Source organism: Leucopleurus acutus (genome assembly GCF_964270905.1).
Source record: "Leucopleurus acutus genome assembly, chromosome: 2".
Lineage (NCBI taxonomy): Eukaryota > Metazoa > Chordata > Mammalia > Artiodactyla > Delphinidae > Leucopleurus > Leucopleurus acutus.
The window spans coordinates 117,150,109-117,169,235 of NC_139143.1; the positions used below are offsets into that span (position 1 = coordinate 117,150,109).

Sequence of the window (19,127 nt, forward strand, 5' to 3'; positions counted from 1 at the left end):
GGTTATTTGTCCATGTGTAATTGTAGCTTTTTGTTTCTATCACTATAGGCACTTTACAAAATAAAAATCACAGGGCTTCCCTGGTGACGCAGTGGTTGGGGGTCCGCCTGCCGATGCAGGGGACATGGGTTCGTGCCCCGGTCTGGGAGGATCCCACATGCCGCGGAGCGGCTGGGCCCGTAAGCCATGGCCGCTGAGCCTGTGTGTCCGGGGCCTGTGCTCCGCAACGGGAGAGGCCACAGCAGTGAGAGGCCCGTGTACCGCAGAAAATAAATAAATAGATAGATAGATAGATAGATAGATAGATAGATAGATAGATAGATAGATAGATAGATAGATAGATAAATAAATCACAAAATACAGGAATGACCTTGATAAATAATGAATTAAAATTTAAAACATCAGCAGGTCACTAGACGTAGTTTTAGATGGAAACATTTTCCCTGAGAATTAACTGACTAAATTTTACTAAAAAAAAATAGCTTCTGCATGATGTGTTGATATTTTTCCTCTACCCAGATGTATGTGAAAGGAGTAAAGTTGACTTTAAGAAATTACACTGGATATAATTAATGTTTAAAGAGTGGTTCACATATACTTGAACATATCATAATAGGTTTTCATTTAAGATCTCTAAATAATACCTAGCTTTTATCATGTTATAGCCATACTTACTTATTTTTAAATTCCTACATTTTATTTAAGAGCAAGCCTTCAGAAGACCTATAAAATAGTTACTCCTCAGATCTGAATTAGTTCAGCAGTCAAAATTTTTCCTTTTTTTCACCTAGCATTAGATCATTTTCATCATATTGCTACTTAATATTCAAAGTTTTTTCAGTCTTTTTGTAAAGTTTTGCTTTAAATAAAAGAGGATTTCAAAAATAAGAATGTATGGATGCAAGCAATACTTCATATGAGAAGAAAAAGAGTATTGCAGCATTTGTCTTGCTCTGGTCAGTGTTTACCTGGTTTACCTTTTAGAATTAATTTGGTTAGTCTCTTGAGCAAAAACCTCTATTGTTTTGTAATTTTTGCCTCATTAATAGTTGAGTATAGTCCAAGGCACCCCTGGCTGCCCTTTACAATCACTTGGGTAGCTTTAAAAGTAGTAATATTAATTAAAATACTGATGCCTAGATCTCAACCCAACTATCCTGATTTACTTGGACTGGGATGGGTTCCAGGGATCAGTTAGTTTCAAAATCTTCTCAGGTAATCCAAGTATACAATAAGGGTTGAAAACACTGCTCTAAGGTCATTTGAATTTGAAAGCTTGAGAAATTTTGAAGTGGCTATTCTAGTAACAGAGGAACAATGAATGATAGCCCTGAATAGGCTATCAGGGCTACCTAAAGCTCTATGAAAATGGGTGCACACCTTAAACATAGCCAATAGTGTGAAAGAAAATATTATAATATTCACTATTCTTACTTATTGAGCATCTAAAGAATCCAGGCGTTTTGCATGTTTTTGTCTTTTTTTTTTTAAACTCCATTTAGCAACTCTGGAAGGTAGGGAATATTTCTTGTTCAGACAGTAAACTGAAGCTCAAAGAGAATGACTTGCTGCCTTTAAGTCACAGAACCAGAATTGGACCTGCATACACATTTGATTTTATAACTTAAGCTCTTTTCACTGTACCTTAAAAGATAAACTGAGGTATATGAACATTTTTAATAGTTTGAGCAAAAATCAATTCAAATTGGGTAACACCAAACTAGAAGTGGTTAGGAGCGCCCCACCAACAGGAATTAGGGACAAAACTTATGGAGAAGATGCAGAAACAAAGCAAGGAAATTTTTTGATTGGCTATAGCTTAAGTGGTTGCCTTTTTTGGGAAAGCCTAGTTGGCTGTTTGTGATTGTTTATTTTAGTTTTTATTTCTTAACTTTGAAGCATTTATAGGCTTAGGTTTGGGTTTGGTTGCATAGGCTGCTAATGCCCTAGAACCACCTCAGTGTGGTGGCCTCCTTGTTTAATTTAACAATACCATGCTGTATGAAAATTTGATATTTAGTGTGACTTAGTTTAAATAATTAGCTATTTCAAGGTTTTCTTACTGTCATGCTTCTTCAGAGCCATGGATGTCATCACCAACAGAAATATATTAAGTGCTCAGTATTGGAAAGTAGTAGAATATTTCTGACTTGGACCAGGTTTACAGATTTGTTGTGATGGTGATGGTATGATGGTGGCAGTAAAAGTTAACAAATACAACACTTTTAAAAAATTCTTTAGAAAATTCATGTAACTCACATGTGTTACCTTCGTTTGGTGTTATAAATTAACTTATCTAGGAATCTATCTGGTAGAAAACAGCATAGACCAATTTTTTTGTCTTGCTGTTAGTCTGATCCATTTTATAGCAACACAGTTAGACTTACAGCAAAGTTATCACCACAAAGTAAAGGTTTTGGCCTTTTTCTATATGGGAGAACCTCATTATAAGCCTTACTAAAATTTTATAACAAGAGGTTGGTCAGGTGGTAAAAAATCATTATATTCCAAAAGTAAATTATCAGGGAAGTCTTTCAACAATGAAGGGAGTACATTGTCCCAAAGTATTAGGAAAATATATGAATTGTACAGAATTTAAAATTAAGATAGGTATAAATAATAATCTTGGTAATGCTTAAAATATATTTTTTAATTGCAAAATATTAGCTAACTACAAAGCTGAAATTTATTTTAAGAATAATAAATTTAAAATCACTTATTTTTAAATGAGAGGGAAATAAGCATATTCAAAAACCCTGTTACAAATAAGGTAAATTAGTTATAGAGCTGAAGTAGTTAGATATTTCTACTTCCCACCCAGAGGACACTATGAGAACGTTTAGGAAAACTAGCAGTAATGAGTAATATGGAAATAGGTGTGAATTCCCAAGGGGCAAATTCAGTTTTGTGCATCATTTTCATATTTTTCTAAAGGTGTCCGTATATTTCCATTATTATGTTCCAATACCATAAAGGTATTCCAATATTTCCAATGGAAATAATTCCATTTCCATAAATTATTTGGGCTAATATAATATGATCCTAATGGAATAGTGCCTAGAGTTAGATTGTCTATACAAATAAGGCTTCTCTAATGCATATATATAGAAAAGAGGCCTACCAACTTGGTATCAAAAATATAAGCTTGGGCTTCCCTGGTGGCGCAGTGGTTGAGAGTCCGCCTGCCGATGCATGGGACACAGGTTGGTGCCCCGGTCCGGGAAGATCCCACATGCCGCGGAGCAGCTGGGTCCATGAGCCATGGCCGCTGAACCTGCGCATCCGGAGCCTGTGCTCCGCAACGGGAGAGGCCACAACAGTGAGAGGCCTGCATACTGCCAAAAATATATATATATATATATAAGCTTGCTATATAAAAGTTATATAACTTGTTCTTTGATTTTTCTTCTATTGTTATTTTTCCGCAAATGTTTGAAGGTCAGCATTTTTGTATGATGTTACTTTAAAAAGTAAAAATGCTAAAGGTGAAATTCAAGGAAATTTCAAGTTTTAACCTTTTTTAATCCTTTCATACTTCATGCCCTTGATAAATTCTAAATAGCATATATTTTCTTGTGTATGAATGTATGTGTTGCCAAAGATGCTTATGATTACTTTGTAAGACATTGAAAATTTACCACAATTTGTAGTTAATTTACCATATTTATTCACCATGAAAAACAAATGTTTTCCTATGAACACTACAGATCATAAATAAAATGCCAAACTAGCATCACAAATTAATGCTTTTAGAATTCGATTTTAATAATGTTAGGCAGCTTTGAGTTACATTTTCTTTTTGTTTACCCTGGACTGGAACTAAGCATAATCTACAAAGTATGTGAAAGGAACTTGAAATATTTTTAAAGTTACACGATGAAAAAAGAGTCATTTAATTCCGTTAAGTGAACAGTTCTGTCCATTCAGCACACACATATTGAACAACAGCTTTGTGTCCAGTTCTGGGGGGAATTACAAGACATTTCCTGTCCACAGTCAAGTTATAGGATATTTATAGTACATTATGATAAGAGCAGAATTCTGTGGAAGTTTCCTAGGAAAGTCCCTAACAGAGAGCAGGAGGTCAACAAAAATTTTCCTTGAGAAGCTCACATCTGAGCTGCCTATTCATTAAAGAATAGGTTTCTAATATTTTTAATTAATCAGTTCGTGTTTTGTGGTGCAGAGAATGGGTTACAAGTGTGCTAGGATACTGAATCCTTCAGTCCTTGGGACAACCAAATGGAGACTGGGGTGAGCAAGGGCCCCAGGCTAGTCATCTCCAGTTATAAGCAGCCACTTCCTTTTACCCCAGTGCTCCAATTATTACTGTTTTCAGTGTGTCATGATATGAAGAATTTGGGGAAACAGTGGTGTAGAGAAATGCCATCGTACTTCCAGGAAATGGAATCTCCACTTAGAGTTTCCAAGGGATCATAAACTTGGAAATAAAAGATAAATCTAATAACCAAATTTTAATATGGCCTTATATTTTTTATTTTTTTAATTCTGGTAAAATATACATAAAATTAAATATTTTAACTGTTTTTGAGTGTTCAATTCAGTGACATTAAGTACATTCACATTGTTGTCCAACCTTCATCACCATCTATCTCCAGAACTTTTTCATCTTCCCAAGCTGAAACACAGTTATTAAACAATAACTCCCCACTCCTCGCCCCCCAATGCCTGACAACCATCATTCTACTTTCTGTCTCTGAATTTGACTGCTCGAAGTACCTCAATAAGTGGAATCAAAAAGTATTTACCCTTTTGTGGCTGCCTTATTTCTCAGCATAATGTTTTCAAGGGTCATCCTTGTTATAGCATGTGTCATAATTTCCTTCCTTTTTAAGGTTGAATAATACTATTCCATTGTATGTATATACCACATTTTGTTTAGCCATTCATCTGTCAGTAGACATTTGGGTTGCTTCCACCTTTTGGCTATTGGGAATAATAATTGGTATACGAATAACTATTCCAGTCCCTGGAATAGTTCTTTTGGGCATATACCTAGAAGTGGAATTGCTGTATCATATAATTCTATTTTTAATTTTTTAAGGAACCACCATTCTGTTTTCCACAGCGGCTGCACCGCTTTACATTCCCAACAGCAGTGCACAAGGATTCAATTTTCTGTACATCCTTGCCAATCGCTTGTTGTTTTCTGTTTTTTTGATAATTTTTTGATAATAGCCTCTAGTGAGTGTGAAGTAGTATGTCATTGTGGTTTTGATTTAATTTCCCTAATGATTAGAGATGTGAAACATCTTTTTATGAGCTCATTGGTAATATGGCCTTATACTTTTAAAGATTTGGCGGGGGAGGGGGGATGTCTAACCAAGATAAACCAAATCTTATTTAAAAATCTTAGAGATCATCAGAGTTCTTAATCTGAAATCCATCAGTGGTTTCAGAGTCCATGAGTAGCCTGAATTAAAGCAAATTCCATTAGACTGTCAGTATCTGTGCCCCTCAAAAACTTAAGAAATTTATTGACCTACCCACAATCACCAAAATGTTTTTTAAAAGTCATTATTTGGAGAGGAGTTAGAATTAAGTGATTTTTAAATTTCTATTTTGTGCTTTTCTGTGTTTTCCAAAGTATCTAAAATAAACATGCATAGTGCATGTGATTTTTTGTGTTATTTTAGAACTTGGAAAGTAAAATCCATCTTTAGCTCTTGGACCTACAAGTTAAAAAAAGTCTAAAAGCTAAGAAGAAATAAAATGGATATAGTATGTTCTTATGATTTCCTGCCTTCTCAGAGTCACAGCATTCCCAAGTCACTACCAGAAGAATGAGCAAGGCTCCTACCTCCACCAAAAAAGTGATGTTTACTACTGAATCTGTTTCAGCTAAATTCATAGCAATAAAATAATTGCGTTTGAGTTTTTTATAATGAGCTTTTACTATAAAGAGAACATGCAGGTTCTATAGCTAGAGAAGCAGTGTTTACCATTTCAGCTGAATTTCATTAAGGGAAATATTTGCATTTATGTTCTTTATAATGAGATTTTACTGGCTTTTCTGTAATATCTTTACATAGTACTCTAATTACTTTTTAAAGGTACTGGGTTTTTGTATTGTTTAATTTTAAAACATTGATCACTTAATTTTAAAAGCAACCAAAAAGAATTCTCATTATTTATGTTGAATAGATGGATACATACCTGGGTTCAGCTTAGCATCCTAAAAAAACTGTGGGAAGTCTTTAAAATTTTGTGAAGAACTTCCTAGGACAGCTTACCTGTTCAAGTTCATCATCAAGTCTCCATATCTTCTTCAGTCTTTTTGGCTAAGTTTGAGAATATTCCATGTAGGGCTTGAACTCAACTATTTAATACCCTCAGGCCTCCATTTTCTCTTCTGACATTTGTTTGATCTATATATCTGCTTAACTGTAATGTTTGTGCTATGAAATTTTATTTTATAACTACATTTTTTAAATTTTAACCAGTTTTTTAAACTCCTGTTTTTCCTTTTGCAGCTGTATGCAGGAGCTATTCTTGAAGTCTGTGGATGAAAATTGGGGAGGTTCCCTCAAGTCCAAGGTATATAAAATCAACTCTAGTAAAATTTCAGTTAATAATTTAAAATCAACATTTCACAAAAATAATTTCCTTAAATACTCCCAAGAATAAGAATATTTAAGGTTATACTTTCTCAACAGTATATGAATTTTCTCTACATTTGTCTTCATGGGAGTGGAGTTTTATAATAATTGTTGAATACTAAGTTACTTGACTCTAAGCAAGCATAAAATATGAAATTTAGATTTAAATACAGCACATGATGAGGATTATTTTCTTAAAAGAAGAGACTTTCCTAAGTACAAATTTTATGAGAGCCTTTCTTTTACCAGGTGGAAGTGTAATCCTTCTAAATAATATTTTTAATGTAAACTGATTTATATAACACTCCTAAGGAACAATTGCATTAAGTGAGAGTAGACATGTACAAAATAACAAACCATCAAGAAGAAAATTAATTACCATAGAACTTGAGGTGTAGAAGAGAGGAGGTCATACAGGTGTATCTTCACAGGAATTAAAGATAAATTATATGAAAGGATAATTGTGAAAGTGTATTCTTTTGGTTGACAACAAACAGTAATGGAGCTCTGTATCTCCAAAAAGACTTGGACTAAAGCTTTTCTATTCCATCCTTGCATGTCAGCTGAAAATCAGTTTTATGAAGGTAATGAACTTGTTTTTTTGGTTTTTGGGGTTTGTTTGTTTTTTTTAACTAAAATACGTAAGTGCTCTATTTATATACCTTATTTTGTTTTTGTTTCTGCTGCTTTTCCATGATTTCTTGCCTTGTTTACTTAATGGCAAAGGAATTTTTTGGATTTAGTATTTTATAAAATTGCCTGTATTAGCACATTCCCTTTATTTCTGACCTAGAATTGTTTATAATAAAATATTGCTCATTTGGCATGGAAATTAATCCTTGGATTGCAACTTGGGGACTTGGGAACATTTTATATGAGACCCAGAGCAGATGCACATCTAATTAAATACATTCTTTGTCAGAATAAGCGCATAGTCTGATGTAGCACAGAATATAACATCCACTTCTGCTTAGGGAGAAAATTATTTACTCTGTATGATTTATTTTGCCTCAAACACTTAAACTCAGTATTGTACCAGAGTTGTTTTGGCTTTTTTTATATCAGTTCTCTGAATGATAATGTGATCATTCTTATTCCTAAAAAGTTTTGGCATTTGCTTTTTAATTATATTCATTATTCATATTTACTGACTTGTCTTATTAATAATCTTTTGTGACTCAGATTTTCATGAGGTCAAGAATAGCTTGCAATTAGCCCTCCTGTTTGTGATATCAGGTTTTCTTATGTCCATGGTAATAATTTCTGTAGTTACTAGTTCAGTCTTTAAAAGATTGAGTGTAGTTTATTAATCCTTAGATTGCAACTTAACTATATGTATATTTCTTATGTATAGTTAAATTATCAAACTGGTGGGTATTTGTAGTCATACTGTCTTTTCCTTTTGAAACATTGGATTTTAATTCTATGTATAAATATTTAATTAGTACAAGCTTATTTAAATTAAGAAGATTGTTTAATTCCACAGTCTATAACCATATTTATTATAATTATGTATAATACCAGTATTTTTGGAGCCCATGAGAAAATAATACATTTTTTTAAGTTTACTTAATTTAAATTAGACACGTCATAAAACAGAAGAAAAAATTAATGTTAAATTATTCCAGAAGAGAGGAGGATTTAAAATTTGAAATGTCTTATCCACATTAAATAACTCAGGGTTTATGGAAAAAAAAAAGTCCCAGATCATATGCCTTAGCTAATTCCAGGTGTACCTCCTAAAATACTTTTGTTTTCCATGTTATGGTTAAGTAGGAAAGTCAGTATGTATAAAAACGTCTCATTGTATATTGGACCTAGTGTTTTATCACTTGTGGTGACATCAAAAGTAATGATGTTAAGTAAGTATGTTTTCCTTCTCAAGCATGAGTCTTACCATGATAAGGATATGTCTGTAGTCTGTCTATCAAAAAATGTAAATTTTCCATAATTTTGTAGGTCTTGGCAAACTTTTTCTGTAAAAGTCCAAATAGTAAAGATTTTCAGCTTTATAGGCAACAAGGTCTCCATTGCAGTGATTGATCTTTGTTTTTATAGTATGGAAGCAGCCATAGAAAATATTTAAATGAATACATGTGTCTGTGTTCCAATAAAACTTTATTTATAAAATCAGGGAGGCCCAATATGGCCTATGGACCATAGTTTGCCAACCTCTGTATTAGAATCATAAACCTTCGGACACAGAAAGGAAATTTAAAATAATGTAGAACTTGAGAGCAAATAGCTTTTTGCCTCTCGTACCCACTTTGGTTGACTGGTAGTGATGCTTAGGATTATGATGCTACCTTGGAGTTTTGCTGGAAGGAATACTGATTCGTTAGCACTATCTTCATCAATTTTCTCATTTATAAAATGGATTAATAGGTGGTGTAAAATCGGTTAATATCTACCCTATAGGACTGTTTTGAGGATTAAATGAGATAACATGACTCTCTAGCATTTGAAACTCTTCCCTTCACTTGTGTGAACAGGTCATTTTATTCTCCTTTCCTGGCATCTCATCTACCACCCACACTTCAAATATTGGTGTTAGTCGGGGTCTGTGTTATTTTCTTACTCTCTTGAATGATGTCCCACTCCCTCAGTTTCAACTGCAGTGTTCACCTGATGACTCCCGATCTGTATCTTTAAATTAAATCTTTCTTTTTTTAGATACCATATTTCTGACTGCAAATTGATGTTTCCACTTGCATGGTCTCATAGTATCTTAAACCAATGTACATATAAGTCACCTGGGGATCTTGTTAAAATGCAGAGTGTAATTCTGTAAATTTGGTTTGCATCCTGAGATTCTACATTTCTAACAGTCCTGTAGATTGTGGCCTACATTTTTAGTAGATAGGCGTTAAACCCAGCATGTTCAAAAACTAAATTAATCCTCTTCTCTGATAAAAGTATACCATCTTCTTCCCTGTTTCCACAAATGGCAGTATCATCAAGCAAAGTATAAGCATGAAACCCGAGAGTCATGATCAATATTTCTTTCACACTTTATGCCCTGTTAGTCACCAAGTTGTGTCTCTTCCCCCTCCTTAATAAACCTTCATATCTTTGGCCTTCTCTATGATTTTAATCAGCCCCTTAGCATCTTTATCTGGAAGGATTAATTACTTATTATCTGGCCTGCCTGTCTCTTTTCCCTTTTCTTCTATTCTCTCCTACCCAACTACCAAAAAAAAAACCCAAAAAAACCTTTTCCATAAGACAGATTTGATTATGTGACCCTCTTATTTTAAATTACCTGAAGTTCCCCATCACATATAAATGTCAAATTCAGCATCATATACAAGACCTATCATGACCTGGATTCTCTTTTCTAGGTTCACATATCTAGTTTATGTGCAGAACTATTTGCAGTTCTCTGAACTCTGACCTCTAAGTCTTTGCACACACTGCATGTTCTTCCTGACTTATGCCTTTACCCATTTTTGTGACGAACCCCTATTCATTCCAAATTTAGTTCAAGCATTATTTTGGGATTGCCTTTGGACAGAATTTTACACCCTCCCCTTTGTGTTCCATAGCAGTTCCCACATAATATTGTAATGTATTTATTTAATTTACTGGTCTTCTGCCTCTACCAAACTAGGAACTCCATAAAGCCCAGAAGTTTTTAAATTTTTTTATCACTGATGTATCCCAGATCTTTCTAACACTGCATCTCACATTAAGAGGAATTCAAATATTTATTGAATGAATGAATGGATTTGCTAAATTTATCTAATTCAAAGGTGGCTCCACTTTTGACAAATGGGAAACTGGTGAAAAGCCTGTGTTTATTGGTTATATAGCCTTTATGGATTTATAGTCTTCAAATAGTCCTTTTCTGACTTTATTATTCTGAAAAGTCATAATCTTTTTAGTTTGTCTTGTCTTCATTATTGTACCTCCAGTCTCCCCAAATTTTCTTATTTAAATTGCTGTTCTCTGAACGTTTTTAAGTGCTTTTAAATTGTCTTGTTGGGAGGACCCAAATGACTCATGATTTTGCACTCCAGATAGTTTGTGAGTAAATATTCTTGTTTTAGAAATACTCTTCGATACCCAGTAGTTTTCACTGAGCACAATTGAGAATTCAGTTCTGTTGTTTGTTGTTGCTGCTGCTCTTCTCTTTGTATTGTTGTTTCTGGGTATGATATGACATTTTTGTTTATATTCTGATACAAATATACTTATTTCTACTCAAGGGGAAAACATCTAATTATCATTCCATGTAATTTTACATGGCAATTCACAAATCTTAATTGTACCTGCCATAAGCGCTTATTTATTAAATCTTAAAACCAATAGAGTACATTGTATGACTACTTGTAATGTGACCAAAGGTACATTGTTAGATCTAGCCAAGTGTATTTTGCCTCTATATTTTCACTTGTTTATGATTTTGAAAATAACATAGTTCAAACATTTTTCTTTGACCTCAAGACATATCCTTCCTGTTATCCCTCATCCCCACTTATCCTCTTTTTGGAATGAGGAAGAAGATAGATTTTTATTTTTTAATACTCTTCATAGTTAACTTTGAAGAGCCTCTGATTTATAAGAAGAGTACCATGACTTTCTAAGCAGTGTATATAGCAAAACTTGGCTCTAAGGTCTCCTAGGCAGCTACACAAATGACATGCTGATAAGATTCTTGAGGACAAAACTGAAACATTCAACGTTACCACTTAATGTTTTCTAATCATTTCTGCATATTTGATCGTTTTGAAGTGTTATTTACAAATCTGCCTTAGTAATTGACAAATAATTAAATTAGCATAGGAACATTTTCTTGAAATAGTCACTGAATTAAGCTCTTTAGGGATTTCCAAACTGATATCACTTAGTTATTTTTAAAACAGCAGAAAGAAAACTAGTAAAATAAGTTACTCTGAGGTCTTTTTTGCAAGTCTCTTATATGCTCTTATAGCCTCTCCTAGTGCCATGTGTATATAGTAAGTATTCAAATATATTTTAAAAGATTAATTTACTGCCTGTAAAATGTGATTTGCTACCGCAGGGTATTTAATAGATACTCCCCTCAGTCAAAATTAGAAGCTTGTGGATTTATACATAGCAGAGAGAAGAGAAAAGAACTGATGAAAATAGTCATTAGTGACTCATCTTAATATTTCTTTTCAATTTATTCCCTCATTCCGGCCTGTTAAAAAAATCTTCTGGGGCTTCCCTGGTGGCGCAGTGGTTGAGAATCTGCCTACCAATGCAGGGGACACGGGTTCGAGCCCTGGTCTGGGAAGATCCCACATGCCGCGGAGCAACTAGGCCCGTGAGCCACAATTACTGAGCCTGCACGTCTGGAGCCTGTGCTCCGCAACAAGAGAGGCCGCGATAGTGAGAGGCCCACGCACTGCAATGAAGAGTGGCCCCCACTTGCCGCAACTAGAGAAAGCCCTCACACAGAAACGAAGACCCAACACAGCCATAAATAAATAAACAAACAAATAAATAAACTTCTGAATGACAGAAAGTTATAGGTTCTGTTATAGATACAAAAAAAATACTTAAGAATAGTTCTTTTCTCCAGAGAAGTTTCTTATGTAGTAGTGACCACACTGTGTATTAAATTATGCTTTGCACAGATGTGCATATAGCATTTGCCAAAGGAATGGTTATAAAATGCAACAGCATATTATAAGCTCATTTTTGTTTGGAGATTCAGGAGTATTGGACAACTCTTAAAGGATGAAGTTAATAGAGAAGATATTCTAATAAACCAGAATAATATAATCAGTTTTATTTTGAACTAAATTTAGTAGGGGAAGTTTAGATGGGATATCTGAGTGTCTTCCAAAAAGCCTGCAAAACCTTAAAAAGAAAAAGCATTTACTAATCTTTGTTTAGTTGTCCTAGATGCACATATATAAAGATCTTCATGGTGAAACATGTCTATAGTGCTATTGCTAGTTAATTCTAAGTTTAAAAAATAAGTTCTCAAAAGCATGTGTGTCACTATAAAATCTAATCAGAGGCTGTTACAAATGATAACAGAACTGGAATTAAGCACTGTCCTCATTTAGGTATCCAAATGAAACATCCCTCTTGTATTTATCTTTTTTAATGTATTCTAAAATATTTTAATTTGGACAGTTGGACGTGATCATTACTAAAAACTTGGTCGGGGCTTCCCTGGTGGCGCAGTGGTTGAGAGTCCGCCTGCCAATGCAGGGGACATGGGTTCGTGCCCCGGTCCGGGAAGATCCCACATGCCGCGGAGCGGCTGCGCCCGTGGGCCATGGCTGCTGAGCCTGCGCGTCCGGAGCCTGTGCTCCACAACGGGAGAGGCCACAACAGTGAGAGGCCCGCGTACCGCAGAAAAAAAAAAAAACTTGGTAAAATGTAGATCAACAACAACCTAAAAAGGAAAACATTCATTTAAAACTTCCCCAAACCCTGTGCTCCAGATATAACCCCTATTAAAATAATAGTTATTGTTTTGAACTGTTAGGTATATTGTGCTAAGTATTTTATATTTTCTCACTTAATATTTTTAAAGATTTCGTTCAATGCTTCTAGGCTTTTTCCTTTGCAAATATATATTTATGAATAAATATATAAAAACATTAGTGTAAATATATAAAAACAATATATCCATCTTTTTATAACAACCATGGGCAACAAACTGATCTATAAACCTTTATATATGAGTTTGCATCTATATCACTAAATACAGATTAATATAATTTTTAAATTATTGGATGCACTTCATAGTGGTCCATGTTAGTTTATTTAACCAATAGCCTTTTACACACTTAGATTATTTTCAAATCTCCAGACTTGGTTAGCAGGATCTTATATATCTTTGCATTATAGTGTAATTATTTCCTCAGAATAAAGAAGTTCCTAGAAAGAGACTTGCAGATCTAAAGAGTATGCACGTTTTAAGACTTTTGGTTCATTTTGCTAAATACCTTTCAGGAAGGATGTGTCCATTTATATTTCTCCCACAACTAAGCCCCGGCAAAATCTTCTCTACCCCCCTCTCTAACCTTAAGTATTCTTTTTAATTTTTGCCACTCCAAATGAGGTTACCTCATTGTTTTGACAGTTCTTTGATTATTTGTGAGGTTGAACATTTATTTCAAACGTTTAGTGACCATTTGTTTATTTGTATATTACATGTTCCTGTCCTTAGTTCATTTCTCTAGTACCTAGTATTTATTTTTTTCTTATTAGTAGAAGCTCTTTTGCATACTGTGTAAGAGATAATTTTCCCCAGTATGTTATTTTTACTTTTAACTTTGTTTATAGTAATGTTTTGCTGTACTGAGTGTCCATTTTTATATAGGCACATCTATAAAGCATTTTCTTTAGGATCATTCATAAGAGAAGAATTTTATATTCCATATTCCAAGTTGTCTGTGTTAAATGCTGTGGTAGTATTCTGAATCTTTTTTTTTAAACACTTATCACAACTGAAATTATCAGTGGTGTGATTGCTTGTTTAGCATCTTTCTTCCTCATCAGACTATAAGCTATATAAGAGCAGGAATTCTGTTTTATATAGCTTTATATCTGCTATCTGGTATACAATAGATATTCAAAAGTATTTATTGAATAACACACACACACACACACACACAGATGCACGCACACATAATCTCTCTCTCTCTTTCTCTCTTTGGTTTGCTAGCTTTACCATATTAAAAAATCCAGGTATTTTTCTCTCTCTAGATTTCCTAATCGGTTTCTTTGTTTTATCATTCTGGTATAAGTATCACATAGTATATTATTAAACAATTGAACAAATTCTCCCATATTTTACTTTTTCTAAACTGTCCTGTTCTCCAACATTTACTCTTTTATTATTATTTTTTAATTTATTTATTATTGTCTGCATCGGGTCTTCGTTGCTGCGCGCGGGCTTTCTCTAGTTGCGGCGAAAGGGGGCTACTCTTTGTTGTGGGGCATGGGCTTCTCACTGCGGTGGCTTCTCGTTGCAGAGCACGGGCTTCAGTAGTTGTGGCTCGTGGGCTCTAGAACGCAGGCTTAGTAGTTGTGGCGCATGGGCTTAGTTGCTCCGCGGCATGTGGGATCTTCCCAGACCAGGGCTCAAACCGCCGTCCCCTGCATTGGCAGGCAGATTCTTAACCACTGCACCATCACGGAAGCCCTCAAACATTTACTTGTATAGCTGAGTTTTACTGTCATTTTGTCAAGCCCTCAAAATCCCATTGTAATTTGGGATTTTTATTAATTTGAAAAAATTAACATCTTAAAATATTTAGTCTTCCCATTGAAGAATATGGGATATCTTTCCATTTTATATGTGTTTTAGTTTCCTTGATTTTTCCATATAGGATCTAATTTTTTATTTATTGAGTTTATTTCTACTTTTTGTGTTGATCTTTGTAGCTAGCTTGGATTTGGAAGTAAACAATTTGAATATTTTTTTTCTTTTAAGCTTTCGTCAGGAGTGATAAACCCAGACTATTCAGAGGACTACAAATCAAGGTAACACAATTTTAATGTGATCCTTTTTTCCAGCATTTTCTTCTTTTAATTAAAAATTATTCAGATATTTTAATTGACTTTATTTTTTAGTGCAGTTTTAGGTTTACAGAGAAATTGATTCGAGAGTTCCCATGTACTCCCACCCCCACCTTCCAGTTCCCTTATTAACATCTTGCATTGATGTACATTTGTTACAATTGATGAACCAATATTGATACATTAACTAAATTTCATAGTTTGCATTAGAGCTTATACTTTGTACAGTTCTAGGAGTTTTACCAAATGTCATGTATCTACCATTACAGTATCATACAGAAGTTTCACTGCCCCCAAAATTCCCTGTGCTCCACACCCCACCAAACTCCTGGGACCCACTGATCTTATTACTGTCTCTATAGTTTTGCCTCTTCCAGATTGTCATATAGTTGGAATCATACAGTACATAGCCTTTTCAGATTTCAGATTTTTAACTTAATATGCGTTTACAGTTCCTTTGTGTCTTTTCTGTAGCTGGATAGCTCATTTCTTTCTAATGCTGAATAATATGAATAGTATTCTGTTATACCATGGTTTGCTTTTCTGTTCATCTGTGGAAGGACATGTTGGTCGCTTCCAGTTTTTAGCAATTATGAGCAACAGTGCTGTATACATTTTTGTGTAGACAAACGTTTAACTTATTTGGGTAATTACCTAGGAGCACGATTACTGAATCATATAGTAAGAGTGTTGGGCAGTTTCTTACAAAGCTAACCTGTTTTCCAAAGCGCTTATATCATGTTGCATTCCCACTAATAATGAATGAGAGTTATTGCTCCACATTCATCAGCATTCATTATTGTCAGTGTTTTAGATTTTAGCCATTCTAATAAGTGTGTGATGTTATCTCATTGTTGTTTTCATTTGCAGTTCCCTAATTGAGAATCTTTCCACATGCTTATTTGCCATCTGTATATCTTTGGTGTATCTGAGATCTTTTGCTCACTTTTAAAAATTTTAATTATGGTTAAAAAAAAACTTAAAAATAGTTAAGATGGTAAGTTAAATGTTAAGGGTGAAGTTCAGTACTGGTAAGTTAAATGTTATGGGTACAGTTCAGTAGTGTTAAGTATATTCACACTGTTGTGCAACAGATGTAGAATTTTTTTGTCTCGCAAAGCTGGAACTCTATACCCATTAAACAGTAATTCCCCCTCCCTCCTGCCTCCAGCCCGTGGCAGCCACCCATCTACTTTATTTCTATGATTTTGACTACTTTAGATACTTCATATGAGCAGAATCGTACAGTATCTGTCCTTTCATGACTGGCTTATTTCACTTTAGCATGATGTCCTCAAGGTTCATCCATGTTGTAGCATGTGACAGGATGCTTTTTCTGCATCTACTGGTATAAGATTTCTTGTTTAGCCTGTTGGTAGTAATAGATTACATTAATTCATTTTCAAATTTTGCACCAGCTTTGCATACTTGGAGTAAATCCAAATGGGCCATGGTATATAATTCTTTATACACTGTTGGATTTGATTTAATATTTTGAACATTTTTGCAACTATGGGCTATGTAGTTTCTAATTTTTGGACTAAAATGAGTTTTTGAATAAAAAATTGAATTTTTAAGAATAATTTATGTAGATAACCTGACCCAAAAGATTTTAGTAGTAATGTTATTGGTTTATTAGCTTAGGGGGCCAATTTCTAAATTCCAGAAATGGGTTGAGAATATACCAAATGCAAATAATCACATCAGAGCTTGTCTCCATCTCTGAAGTTCACAACTCTAGAAGACCTAGTAAAACTGAAGCATAATTGCTGAGTTTCTCAGCTCCCTCCATCATCACTGCTGCATTTTTAGTTACATGGTCCTTAATTTAGCATTGAAGACTGATCACTTAATGAATGGGATCAGGTTTGTTATCACATTTACCCAGAGTCAGAATTCCTCAGAGCTCTCTGGTGAAATACTGGAACCCACTAGTAGGTCTGAAGTTTCAGGAATCCAGCCAAATTATAAACTAATTACAACAGAATAAATTTTCTTTGGTTTAAGAAATCTAATGAAAGTCCAATACAGAATTGTCTGATAGTTTGTATGCACAGCCTATTTCAACATGGCTCTTAAGAGTCATTCTCATTCAGTATTTTGAACTTGTCTGCCTCCTTCATTAGATTTTCAACTCATTTGAGAGTTGGAGTGTGTCATGTATGCAGTAAATACTTGTTACATTCAAGAATAAGCTTAAATCCCAAGTAAACTGCTTAATACCAACAGGTGTTTCTCTTCAGAAGTAAAATGTGATTTTTGTTTTGTCATTTTTGATGAAATCCCATTACACTCTTTTCTAAAAGACTTCCTTTAAGAGCTGTTGTGATGTTATGTCTAAAAGCTTATTACTATTAAATTTAATTAAGCTGGATTGAATTGATTTGGACTTTGGTTGAAACTGAAAAGGCTCTTTCTAAGCAGAAAATGATATTCCTCTTTTTTGTAGTATGTTCGTGGTTCAGACCCTGTGCTAAAGCTTTTGGACGACAATGGGAACATTGCTGAAGAACTAAGCATCCTCAAATGGAACACAGACAGTGTAGAAGAATTCCTGAGTGAAAAGTTGGAACGCATATAAATCTTGCTTAAATTTTGTCCTATCCTTTTGTTACCTTGTCAAATGAAATGTCACAGCACCTAGAAAATAATTTAGTTTTGCTTTCTTCCATTGATCAGTCTTTTACTGTGAGGCATTAAACATCTAATTAAAAGTTGAAGTGGCAGCACAACCCATGTTATGTAAGGAGTTGGCAAGCTTAACAAAACCCATATTTTATAAGTTTCCATCCTCCATTTGTTGATACCACTAACAAAATGCTTTGTAATAGTCTTGTGGTTAATTATGCAAATGATAATTTGTGATAATTGGTCCAGTTTTACGAACAACAGATTTTTTAATTAGGGAGGTTAATAAGGGAGATGATTACTGTGCCTCATGTGCTGTGTGCTTTTTGAAAGTGAAGACAGAAAACTACAAAGCAAATAAGATATACCGAGCCTCAACAGATTGCCTGCTTCTCAGATCCTCTCATATTTTTGTATTACCCAGCTTTCCTTTTAATAGAAACGTTATAGCTTATAATGAATGCACTGCATAAAAACTGTATGGCTTCATTCTTGTAAAACAGATTCAAGATCTACGGTAAGAGTGAAACATTCACACAGAGATTCGCATTAATGAAGACTACACAGAAAACCTTTTTGTGGATTTGTGTGGATCTGATATTTAGCAAATTTTTGTGCTTTACATTCTTACAGAAGAGTAAAGTTAAAAATTATCATTTGTAAGACCAGAATATAAATAAAACGTTTCAAAAATCTTTCTGAATTTGAAATCTATTTGTTCTTTCATTTTTAAAAATGACATATTTCTCAGTGCATTTTCTTTTCATATAAGCCTTTTTTTTTAAGCTAAAAACACTAAAATATCTACATTGTTTAAAACTTCTAACTTACTGTGGGTAATAGTATTTTGTCTATGATTTTTTTATTTGTCAAAGTGCTTTCATTTGTGAACACATTTTCATTTATATCATGTAAGGAATTTCTCTTAAAATATAGTTTTTTAGGAGCTATTAAAAATGATTTTTCCACTTCCCTGATGGCGCAGTGGTTATGAATCCGCCTGCCAATTCAGGGGACACAGGTTCGATCCCTGGTCCGGGAGGATCCCACATGCCGCAGAGCAACTAAGTCCATTCGCCACAACCACTGAGCCTGCGCTCTAGAGCCCACGAGCCACAACTACGGAGCCCATGTGCCACAACTACGGAAGCCTGTGTGCCTAGAGCCTGTGCTCTGCAACAGGAGTAGCCACCACAATGAGAAGCCCACGTACGGCACCACAATGAAGAGTAGCCCCTGCTCGCCACAACTAGAGAAAGCCTGTACACAGCAATGAAGACCCATCACAGCCAAAGATAAATAAATAAAAATAAATTTAAAAAATAAATTTTAAAAAAATGATTTTTCTTTGCTTAACTTTCTGTGTGA

General features: G+C 34.3%; 1 protein-coding gene across 2 annotated transcripts in view; it reads left to right on the forward strand.

The window, feature by feature from the left end:
* The window catches only part of SELENOF (selenoprotein F), a 38,302-nt gene extending 19,861 nt beyond the window's left edge, over nucleotides 1-18,441 (forward strand). Inside the window, exons 4-6 of one of the 2 annotated variants that reach the window (XM_082834725.1) lie at nucleotides 6,495-6,558; nucleotides 15,046-15,095; nucleotides 17,581-18,441. In XM_082834725.1, the coding sequence (XP_082690851.1) occupies nucleotides 6,495-6,558; nucleotides 15,046-15,095; nucleotides 17,581-17,712 (246 nt within the window). In that variant the 3' untranslated portion in view covers nucleotides 17,713-18,441. The remainder of the gene's footprint in view (nucleotides 1-6,494; nucleotides 6,559-15,045; nucleotides 15,096-17,580) is intronic. The other variant, XM_082834726.1, reaches the window with a different exon arrangement.
* Nucleotides 18,442-19,127: the final 686 nt, after the last annotated feature.